The 12235-nt window shown below is 40.4% G+C and overlaps 1 protein-coding gene across 6 annotated transcripts in view; it reads left to right on the top strand.

Annotated features, from left to right (window-relative positions):
• Window positions 1-12235, top strand: part of CHCHD6 (coiled-coil-helix-coiled-coil-helix domain containing 6) — a 200248-nt gene that overhangs the window by 105598 nt on the left and 82415 nt on the right. For all 6 annotated transcript variants that reach the window (XM_079964596.1, XM_079964600.1, XM_079964597.1 and 3 more), the window contains one exon: window positions 10963-11033. In XM_079964596.1, coding sequence (XP_079820722.1) covers window positions 10963-11033 — 71 coding nt within the window. The remainder of the gene's footprint in view (window positions 1-10962; window positions 11034-12235) is intronic.

Here is a 12235-nt window from a genome sequence, read left to right on the forward strand (position 1 = left end):
CCGAGGCAGGCTTTCAATTCCACCCATCCTTCTAATGAGACTCTTTTGAACACCTCATGTTCTGTTGACCCAACATCCAAGCTGAGCTCACCAGTGAAATCACTGTTCTAGGCCATGTTTTCCCCCCACAGCAGAGTGAATGGGAAAAAAGCACCTGCAGGTTTTGTGTGAGAGAAAGAGAGAATACTTTTTCCTGACAGAGAAGTTATCTTGCCAAATAGCTGAAAGGAATCGAGAAGTAGTGGAAAAAAAAATGGCTTCATTTATAATTTTATTTTCTTTGCCCTCGATGTGTGTGTGTGTGTGAGAGAGAGGGGGGGGGGGGATGGTGGCTGCCTGAATCTGTCAAGTTTCTGAAACTTTCAGCCCTTATTACTCATGTTTCTATAGAGCTCCCTCAAAACTCTTTGTCTTACTCCTCCTCCGTTGCACACCACCCTGTTCTGAATATGTACACCCACCTCCCAGTTAGATCCATGCAGTCTGCGTCTGGTTTGTCTTATGTGCCTTTGATGTGCTCCGTAACGCAGGCAAAAGAAGGTCTGATCATTTCTCTAAAAACTTGACAGTTTGTGTGACAATCTGTCCACAAATCCACAGGCTTCCTGTCAACCAAATGAGCCTTTGAATATCAGAAGTTTTAGAAGCAGTGCTTGCCGCTTTGCCGGTGTGCTGAGGGGAAACTGTAACAGGCTGCATGTATAACCTGGGAGGTTTGCCACATTTCCCTTGATCTTGTCTGGGACATCTCATAATTGTTTGTTTGGCTGTTTCTCACTCAGCCCTGCCCTTACCAGGGTTATTTAGCAAAGCTTGACTGCCTGGATGCTGCACAACTGAGTAATTTGCAGTCGTCTGGATAATAAAAATGAAGCGGGATGGATGGCACTTTGGGCCATGGTTTACTTTTTAACAATCATTTTAAATAGTTTCCTTCTTATTCTCTTTCCTAATGTTAGCTGGCCTTGTGCTCAGATGTCTCTTCATGTATTCCTCACACATTTGAGTTATCTTTCATTCCCTTTGCTCCCACTTTCTAAGATCAAGGACAGGGAAACCATGGCTCTCTCTAGATCAATGCTTTCCAAATTGTCCATGTTGGTGACACACTTTTTAGACATACATCATTTCGCGACACAGTAATTCAGTTTTGCTAGCAAACTGGACATTAAACTAACCCCTTTCCGGCGTGGAGAGCGTTCACACAACACACCTACATACTGTGACACACAGTTTGAAAAGCTCTGGTCTAGATGTTCTTGCTGTCCAACTCCCACCAGCCTTAGATAGCATAGTCAATGAGGAAGGGAGATATAAGTTCAACAACATCTGGAGGACCACAGATTCCCCATCCCTGTCTGAGATGTTACCTACCCTTCTTTAATGCAGGCATTGACAAACGGTGTGTGCCTGACTTCAGAATAATTAATAGAATGACATACAGCTCCTTTTCTTCCTTGATCCATCATGAATTGCCATTGTTCACAAAACATTGCTGGCTTTTGTAGGCATGTTGGGGGTGGAGCTGGATTTTTAACATTTCAAGTGTCGATCCTCTGTCAACTATTGTATATTGTACAGCTTTGTGTTTCTGTGTCCTTGAAGGCACCATGTTCATAAAAATAAATAAGTCTAAATGTTTTAAAAGCTGCATTTAAAATGTACAAAAAAATTAACGGACAGTTGTAAAACAATTCTTATTGCAACAGTAATGTTTCAAGTTCCTCACCCCCTAAAGGTTTTAGGCCACATTTGTACAAAGTGAGGAAGGAGCAGGAATATGGATGTTTAAATACAAGATCAGCAGGATAGTAAACACTCTGTATATTTCACATCAGAACTTCATATATAGTATATTCAGAATTATTAAAGCTAAAGTAGTTAAATTATTAAGAGTACTAAAGCATGAATACCTATTAATCTCTTCTCTAATATTTAGTAAAAGGACTCTTTAACAAATTTAGGATCCTGGTATACTGTCTCTCAACCTCATGATATTATTAATTTTTATCATTGGGCTGTGTACTTCTGTGTACTTTTATTTCAACCCCCCCCCCTCAGGTTTTTAGCAACAATCAATTTTGCTGCTGTCAATATGTTAGATATCATTATTGGGTTCATTTTTGCTACACGGGAATGAAAAAATGCCAGTTACAACATTCTCAGATCAGGAAGTCAATTATAACCAGTTACATTCAGAGCAACTGGATATAATTTCACCTTTGATGGTGTTGGTGGCTTGCACAACTGACAGTAAAATGGTAAACCCTTTTCTGCTGTCCACCTGTGCAGTCAGAAAGGTCAGTAGTTTATTCAGTATATCTGCTGGAGAATTGGGTGGGGTGCTGGAAAGAGGTTGGATTTCCCTGGATTCTACAGTAGGAAGGGGCATGCCACAGTCTGGGGACTTTTGTATTCTACTTCTGCTCACAGCCCATCATGGAAAGCAGTTGGTCACAGGTTTTTTTTGCTTATCTGGGTGCCTGTAATGTAGACCTTGGTTTCCTCTGCTCCTGATGAGTATTCACCACCACCATGCACCTTTGTGTTTTATGTCCTCCTCTACTTTTGCTACTCATCCATTGTGGATATTGTTCTTATCCTCCTGCTAGTACCAAATGGCAATTCTGATTGAGGGGGCTCTTATTCTGCTGCTGTCCCCTTTCATGAACCAGGAAATGTGAAAAGATTTCACCTAGAGAGACATACCCCCTTTTTCCTAGCATTGCAGCTATCTCTCTCTTCTCTGATCCTGAAGTGAATTCTAATTCAGCATTTATGGTTTCGCAGTTTATTGACGAGGGAATGAGCAGAATGGTCACATTCCACACTTGGCTTCACTGCATGCATTGAAGGAGTGAGGGGATAGACAGGGCTACCAGGACTTCATTTAGAAATCTTAATGGCTATGTTGTGGTTGCTGCTGCTGCTGCTGTTAAATAACAGCCAACTTACCCAGCAACATAATCTTCAGCAATACACAATTTATGCTAGGGAATAAAATAACAGAGAGTATAAGAACTTTGGAGACATAGCCATTTGGGGGCACATACCTCTAGAGCACCCCAAAGAGAAGTATGAAGCCTCTAGCAACATCTGGCTTCAGACATCCCTCTGATCTTACTAGATTAGCGATCTAGTTAGACAGGGGAACTAGATTTGGTCCAACTCTCACTGCAGAAAATGTCCGCATGTGTTTCATGACTTTAATAAATGACATCCACAAATTTTTAAAACTAGTACCTGCGCCCTCGTCCAATCCCAGGTTGCATGTGTGGCAGCTGCACTGAATGTACCAGTTTGAAGAGAAATGAGAATCGTTTCTAGCTTGTGGGTAGGTGCTGCTAGATAGTGAACCGCACTGAGAAATAACTGTATAAAAGGTCTTGTGCAAATACCTTAAGTAACTGATCTTTTGATGCTTGTGGTCAAGCTGACCCTGAATAGCACTGTTCAGAAAATATGTGAAAATCTAACACCTCTACCCTTATTCCTTCACTCCAGTACACTCCATTTTGTCCACCTGCATCAAAGAACAAACTGAGTTTTAGCTCTAGAGTCCTTGAAATGGCTCCCAGCGTAGGGAAAGGGGTGGTCTAAAAAGGACATGGAAATCAGAATAGTAGTGAGCATTACCACATTAGAGTACTTGTAGAACAGTGGTTCGCAACCTTTTTTTGGCCATGTGCCACCTAAGCATCTCTAAAATCCTGGTGCCGCCCCCCCCCCCCCGGTGACATATAATTCTTATTATTCAAAAAGTGAACTCCTATTCACATGGAAGAAGCCTAAAAGGCAATTAATTTGGTCTAAACAAGCTGATTTTAACTTTTAAAATGTGTATGTCACAATATATATTTATATACTATATATGAGACCCCTAGAACTATAAGAAATGCAGGAAAATTCACTGTTAATAACTCATTCTCAAATTGCCCCCCTTAAAAATCAAATTGCCCCCCCCCCCGTGGGGCATGTGCCCCATGTTGGGAACCACAGTTGTAGAAGCACAGATTGCAGGCTTGCACAACTTATGACCCATCAAGCTGATCTCAGCCCAGCCAGCTTGGTGTGGGGGCCCATGAAGGGCTTGATAAACCTCCTGACTTTGCATTTGTGAGCCTGAAAAAGTGGAGAGGGAAGCTGTTAAGCACCTACAGCTGTTGGGCAATGCTTGGCTTCAGAGGTCAAGTTTGTCAGGCCTGTGCTTGAATGTTGAACCAAACCTTCTTGGTCAAGTTATGATCTTGGCCAAGTTCCTCAGCTGCAAGAAGGTAGTAATAACACACACACCAGATTCTTATGGGAGTTTGTGATTGTAAAGCATACTGCATTTTAACAATTCTAGATGAATTACTGTTGTTAATAATAGCTACATTGAGAGACTTGGTATAAATTACATTTAATACCAATAATAACTGCCTTGAGAGCCTTATTTCACAGCTTTGAAATGTTTATTTACACACACTTTTGATATAAAATCAACAGAATCATCAACGTATTATAAATGGGTAGAAACTCCCTTGTGTTCAGGATACTCAAGGCACAGGATTGTGTTCTAAAACATTAGTGAACGTGGGGAGTGATTCCAACGTGTAATTTGTCCGGAAAGCTACATTGTAGAGGTTTGTCATATTGCGCATCTTAACCGATTAACTGAAAATCATCAAGGAGGTTTAGGATGCAAACACAGGTTCCCATGTTGCTGTGGGTGTTTTTTTTTAATTTTTTAAAAATAAACTTTATATGACTGCAAGAGGCAAACAGCACATTGAAATAACAAATGGGTAAGCCTAGTTAGTCCTCTGGAATTTGAACACAAATCCTCTTTGCAGTAGGCACCCCAAAAGGATAATGGCAGCTGCATTCTGCATTTGCTGCTGCTGCGGCTTTGTCCTATCTTTGCTTTTCAATGAATGATATTTGTGTTTCCTGAAATACTGCTATATTTATCCCACTAGTTTTCCGTGTCAAAGTGGAAGAGAGCGACAGCTGTACAAGGTCATAAGGGCTCTTAATTTCCAATTTAAATAGCCCTGGTTAGTACCAGGCGGCCCAAAAAACCCTTACAGGAGAGTCTCGTGATAGAGGTAGCCGGTGCTCAATTCCCTTTCCTTTTGCTGCCTTTTCCCTTTTGTTTTGTCGCATGGTGCGAAAAATGTGGTGTTATTGCCTTTTTACATGCATTGTGGGATGCACATTCCTTCCAGCAGGATATGGGCTCCCGTTCTGAACGCAAGAGAGAACTTGCAGCAACAAGGGAGGAGGGATTCTAAGTGATGCTCCTGTCAGGTGCTAGGCAGATTGCACCATGTAATCCTGCAGCTGTCATCTGCAGCATTTGTCAAGGCCTCCTCTGTTGGTCTGCTCTGTTTCATCACGGGGATCGCTAGCATTCATCTAGGCTGGCAATGTTTCAACAGCCATTAATCCTCTTTGTATCTTTCAGCGCTATGACCACTGACAAGGTTCTAGGCACCGCCATGTCAACATACCTCAATATAACTTGCGATTGTTCTGTTTTTCCTTTAAAAAAACAAACAAGCAAGCAGCTTTTGATCCATTGACCCAGTTCTCAGCCTAATATGGTTGTTGAGGTATTTTCACCTCCACCCCCCTTGCTGCTGTTTTAACACCAGGAAAGGACCTTTCCTAAAAATGATTAATTTCTGGTTTTTGTCTTTCTCTTCCGTGTTTTTCAGTCAGGTGTCTTATATCTCACCTAGACCAATGTGTAGTTTAGGCAAGTGAAATGAAGCAGCCTTTGTGATGAGCTGGAAAAGCCGTTCCACATATCTCCTGTTCCATAGAATCACAGATTCTACAGAATTGTAAGGTACCTAAAGTCCAGCCCCCTGCAATGATGATTAAATGATCCTTGAATTGCATACTTTGCCTAAAGCTGAGAAGAGCTGGAGGTAGGGTTTGAGGATTTAATCCAGCCCCCCACCCACCCCCTATACAGTTTCTCCTATAATTCGTGCATGTTACAGAACTGAATAGGCACATGTCCTACATAGCTTGTGTATTTTTGGCATTCCCCATCAAAAATACTAGTTATATTTCTTTGGGGGGGCACATATCTGCACAGCATAATGCAAGAATAGTCACAGCTCTCCCACCTTATATGAAACACTGCAGTTACTCAGTATTTTCATAACACTTTTTAAAAGTGCCTGATGTTAAGTGCAGTTTTTTTCCAGATGGAAAATTTGCTCCAACAGCTGCCTACAGGAAGAATACAGCATTCGTGTCTCTCAGTAGGTGAAATCACTGCATTGCTACTTCACACATTGCATTTTTGCTGTGTATTCAGACTTCGGAGCCACTCCAGCGTTCATTAAAATGGCAGCATATGAATTGCTATAAAATCCTGGACATTAAATCCTTTTCCTTCTGCTCCTGTAAATTTATGCTAATAAGAGTTTGCTTAGAAAAAAACATTAAATTAAGCACATGCCTATAATCTCAGATTTCAGGCCTTGTATTCAATATCTGACACTTGTAATCAACTGGCTGGTCCTTAGATCTCTCAGTTTATTTCAGACTTATCTGCTGGAAGTTATTAGCAAAGTTGACGAGCAGCTAACCATGCTTGAAATCTGTAGTCCCAAGTCCGAAGGGAAATCGCATAGACACACTTAAGATAAATGATTAAAATCCAACTAAAGACTTATTGAGGCATCCTCTTCCTAACTAGTTGCTCTGATGGACTACAAGTTTCAAGGAAGGACTACTGTGGCCAGTATGGTGTCTAGGAAGCTCCTGGTCTTAAAGGGAAGCTTAACTGGTAATGGTGAAGGAAAGGTGAAGCTCAGTTTCCTTCTCCAAGTAGAAGTTTTGTAGAAGTGGAGCTGTTTGACAGAGAAGCCTGGCTTGGTGTTTAGAGAGGGCAAAGCTGTTCCACAGCTTTGAGGAGCAACAGGAAAGTGCACAAAGAAGGTCTTCGTGGGGAAATTGTATCCTGTGTTCTTAGAACCAAGGATGAAAACATGCTCTTCAAGTTACTTGAAAGGAGGGCACAATCTGTTAATGCAATAGAGTAGGACATTCTTGGTAGGGAGTGGAAACACACTCCCAAAACAGACTTGCCAGCCATTACAACTGCTTTTGTTCCACTAGACTCTAATCAGTTTTTGTAAGTCACTCTAGCCTGTATTTCTTTTTATTGCTGAAAGTCAGAAGTTTAATTACTTCTGACTTTTAAGTTGTAGCTTTTTACTGTATTGCATTGTATTGGGGTTTTGATAGTGAACTTTGATTTTATCATGTTGCTTTGAGTAGCTGATGGAACATTAACTGAGACTTGTGCAGGATAAATACATGGTGATAGCCTTGTGTGCATGTTTTTTTTTTTTTTTTTTAACAAACTTGTCACTAAAGTACTGCCCTCTTGTTGATGTGTTTACTATAGCCAAAGATTCTTCTGTAATCATTTTATAAAACACTTACACCTGGAAAACATCCCTGATAATCAATTTCTTTTTCTGTTTTCAGTCTTAGGGTTAGGGTTAAATCCCAGCTTCATGCTGAGCCTTATGTACAACATATTTGTTCTTATTTTCCATTCCTGCTGCTCCTTCGTTGCAGATCACTGCTGGCTAATAGAATTTGATGGGGCTCCTTCCTGTTGCCTGCAAAATGTTTCATTTTGCTACCTTCCGCTCTTGCTTGCTTTTTTCTACTTTTTGTCATCGTTTTGATCTTGCAAATCCAGGTCCTATGAGAAATCAGACAGTATGAAATATGAAAATTGCTTGAGAAGTAATTGGAGAAACAGTGAGATTTATGAAACCCATGGAGATAATGCTCACACCTACTTATTCACAATATTTAATTTTTAATGGCAATTTTAATTAATGGAGGCACAGGTCTTTGGGTTTTTCAGAGGCAAGTGAGGAACAGCAGGGAGTTGCAGGGCTGTGCAGTGCAGGTGGGAGGGAAGGTGCTATTAAAATCTGCATTCCAGGCTGGTGACCTGAGAGAGGGAGAGGACAGAGTGTTTTAAAGTTCTAAAGTGAAATAAAATTAACCATTATGTAACACACATCGATAGACAGACAGACTGACAGATAGCTTTTGCTGCCAAAGTACATTTTGAGGTGAAGCCTCATCTGCAATTTGTCAGTTCCTGAAAGAGTTTTTTTTATTGCAAACCTGTGAAAACAATTCCCTGCTGGGCTTCTTTGTGTCATGCATAAAGATACATCTAACAATGATGCTTTCATATAGCAAATTTGAAAGGAATATCAAAGCATGCTTATATGAACCTGTTAATTTATGAACTCTGCAATGAAAGTGGTAGGGAAGTGCACAGAAATACAAATCTATCTGAGAAGGGGCAAGATTGTAAGCATAACGAGTGGTCTTTTTTCTGTTTAAGTTCCATTTTCCCTAAGCTTTGTGGCTAGACATTGCTGGAGGATAAAAGTAAATGCAGGAATAAAACTTTGTTTCAGCTGCTGTCCTGAGGAAATGGAAGGAAAATAACACCAGAGAGAATCATGATACAATCTGAAAAGGGCAAGGATCCTCCAGAAAGGGAATTACACAGTAAAAATATTCTGTCACACACTGTTTTAATTGAATTGATTATTTAGATTTGTGTTTATCTATTTAGCCTCTCACTGTTAATCAGCAAGTTTACAGAGGAAATGTGTCCATATGCCATTTGCTTATGTTGCATAGATGAAAGGGCTAGGAATCGTTCCATGCTTTATGTGACAATCATGTTTGGGCCAAGGTTCATCAGTGTTTATATCTGGATATTTTGGGATGTGCGCCTGTCATGTACACTGTATATTTGCTGCAGATAATCCATAACAAGCACAATTTGCTGTATGTGTGGAACTGTTCTTTAATAGGACTTCATTCTCACATTTGTCTTGCACCTTTCCTTCAAGAAGCTAGGGTGGTGTACATGATTTGTTTTCTTTCCATTTTTGTCCTCACAAGAGCCTTGTAAAGAACATTACCAGCCCATTGAGTATGATGGTGTTATGGCACCCCGTCTTCTCTGCATCTTACGATGCGGGGAGGAAGGGAGTTCCAGCCAAGAGTGTACCCCTCTGTCTGCTCTTCCTTCCTGTTAAACCTCTCACTGCCACCAGGTGAGAGAATTTATTTTACGCTCATTGCTCCTCACTAGACAGCATAAAATGCCCTTGGGTCTCCTCAGAAACACCTCAAAGTGCATTTTCACCAGCGGAGTTTGGATGTATTGCTGTTAATTTTATTCAGTCTTGTTGGGCACATATACCAGCGGTGTATGTTTAGAGCATTTTCTCAATTCCTATTTGAGATAGATCCAAACAGTAGTCTCTTCCAAAAAACAATTCCAAAGTTGTTCCTCTAGTTCTTCTCCAAAATCTCTTCCCCCCCCCCATTTTAACATTAAAGAAATAAGGGGAAGGGTAGACAATATAGTTGGGAAATGATTCCTTTCCCCAGTGGGTTGGTGGAATGAAATAATTGTTCAAAGTTGTTTAGGTTGCATAGTGCCTGGGGCATACAACTTTAGTCCCAGTTTAAAACTGAAGTATAAAGCAATGAATATCTTGTGCATTATTTGCAGTCTTAAGACTTACCATATTTTTTGCTCTATAAGACTCACCTTTTCCCTCCTAAAAAGTAAGGAGAAATGTGTGTACATCTTATGGAGCAAATGCAGGCTGCACAGCTATCCCAGAAGCCAGAACAGCAAGAGGGATTGCTGTTTTCACTGCGCAGCGATCCCTCTTGCTGTTCTGGCTTCTGAGATTCAGAATATTTTTTTTCTTGTTTTCCTCCTCCAAAAACTAGGTGCGTCTTGTGGTCTGGTGCGTCTTATAGAGCGAAAAATACGGTATTTATGAAGGCTAGGAAAGATCAGCTTTCTCCTGAATTGGATAAAATTTCATACATTGCTTTACTTCACAAAGTGAAGTTACTATATTTGAAAAGTTGCTGTGGTGTCTGAGTTCAGGTGGAGTTTAATCAATGTAAACGTAGGATGCTGTCAAGAGATTGTTTATAACAGGGGTGTAAAATCTTTGGCTTTTGGGTCAAATTTGGCCCATGAGGCTGTTTTCACAAACCACACCCTCCTGCTCCAAAGGAACAATTGGGAACCTTAAAGTGTGATCCCAACTATTTTTTGTGAGTGAGGCTTGCTGTCAGCGCTGATCAGCTGATCGACATTGACAGCAAGTTCTGGTGTGATTGCTGTCCAGAGCTGGTATGTTTCACTCCCGGCAAACCCTCAGAGTATGGCTTGATGTAAGTGCAAATATTTCTTAGTGTTGTCTGATTAAATTTGAGCTGTACCACACAGGAACATTTTTACTTTGGGTCACCTGATACTATTGTGATGTCAGGTGATTAATGGGCAGCTCCACCCATCAATCCATCCTATGGATTGGATCCTTTTCCCCAACCCTGACTTATAAAAAGGCTAATGTTTGGATACTTGCTTTTCAATTAACCTGCCTTTTCTGTTTCTGATTTGGTTATTTATACAATAATGACTGGTTGACATTGCCCTTGCCAGACCTGTGGATCTCCAAGCTTGAAGCTTATCTCTCAGAAAGGCACCAGCAGTTGCTAGGAGAACTTTCCCCATATACCTGAAAGCCCAATTCTTGAGTATATTTTCTTTGGATTGGAAGTGGGCTGCTAATTTGCTCATTCTCCCTCAGTGCAATATGGTTGACTACAGGAGCTCATGTATGAAATGATACATGCTGAAGCTCACTGTTATGTTTTTAGCTATTATTTTATCTGTAGGGTATAAATGATGATGATGAGCTTCAGAATCCTTTATTTTTGCAAGCATTTTCATCCCTTTTACCCCCCCCTTTTGGTGCTTTAATGTATAGCATATGTCCCGCTTGCCTTTATCAGTTTAAGAGCCTTTGTACTGGACTATGCAGCTTAAGAAACATTAATTTGTAATGCTGGGTGATGCCTTTTTAAACTTTTCAGAATTCTGAAATCTACAAGATGACCTTGGATCAATACAATGAGGCAGTTACCAATGCAGAAGATCAGATCAGGTAAGAATGCAATTGTTGTCCCATTGACAGATTAAAAACAATATTATTTTTCCAGAAGGAGCTGGCTTAGTGCGGCTTAGAGGGGGATTCACTTTGCATGCTTCCACCCAGTTTTGGCCAAAGCAGGGAATTACACGGAAACCAGCCAAGAAGAGTCATAGTAGAGCAGAGTAGATACTGTGCATCCAGATCACACTTGCTCACACTTTAGAAGGAATGGGGTTCTGCTCCATCTTAGGCCAGGATTGTGCAGCTCTGTCCATTGCCTGGCTTTAGCTCCTTCCTCAACTTCGCTTTCTACCCTCCCCCAAACCTGACAGGAGCCAAGTCTGACAGACCAGAAATACAAATATTTTTGTAGTTGCCATATGGGGAAAGTATGTTGTTGCAGTCAGGGAGGCATTTCTCTTATAGTTAAGGAGGAGTATATGAACATGACCTGAGCTATATATAACACACACACACATACACACTCTTTCTTAAACGGAAGAGTTAAGTTAATACATTCCATGAAATTTCAAGAATTTCGTAAGAATTGCAGTACATTGTACATGTTTAGCATATACACAAAAGTCAATAATATATAGCGCTCGAAAGAAACATGCATTTTAACATGCTTCTGACACGTTGCAAGGAGCTCCCAGTTGACTGAGGCAACCTGCAAAATGTACCTGCATTAGAAAATGTGTATAATTGGGCCATATTGTGTGCAATGGCCCTTGAAGCAAATATATCAATTAGATGATTAAGAGTTGCTTTTTTGTGCAACAGGCAAATAAATGATGACAAATTAGACGTTAGGTGTTAATTAACGGAGCATGTGCTACATTTCTTAAAATAGTATTTTTATCTTGAAGCCAATATGTATATGATATTTTATGCCTCCTTTTTGTCGCTTTAATACATGTTTCAAATTCTAAATCCATTTATAGGATGGAGATGTCTAGCATAGTATTCCCCATGTTTTAATAAACAAATGAATTCTTCCTTTTGAGGATTCTTTTTCATTGACAATGCGAGAGCAGATATAATAATCCACATAGTAAGCAACTGAATACTAGGATGGGATACCCAGGGGGAGTGATGACAAAAGTAAGATAGTTTTCAGCAGGCATTTAAAAGTTGGCACAGAAGGTGTCCACTGAGTTTTCCACAGGTTACATGTGAGTATGGGTGTTGCAGAGCAGTCTAGAGAAGACTTT

The sequence above is a fragment of the Podarcis cretensis genome (genome assembly GCF_951804945.1).
Source record: "Podarcis cretensis genome assembly, chromosome: 2".
Classification (NCBI taxonomy): domain Eukaryota; kingdom Metazoa; phylum Chordata; class Lepidosauria; order Squamata; family Lacertidae; genus Podarcis; species Podarcis cretensis.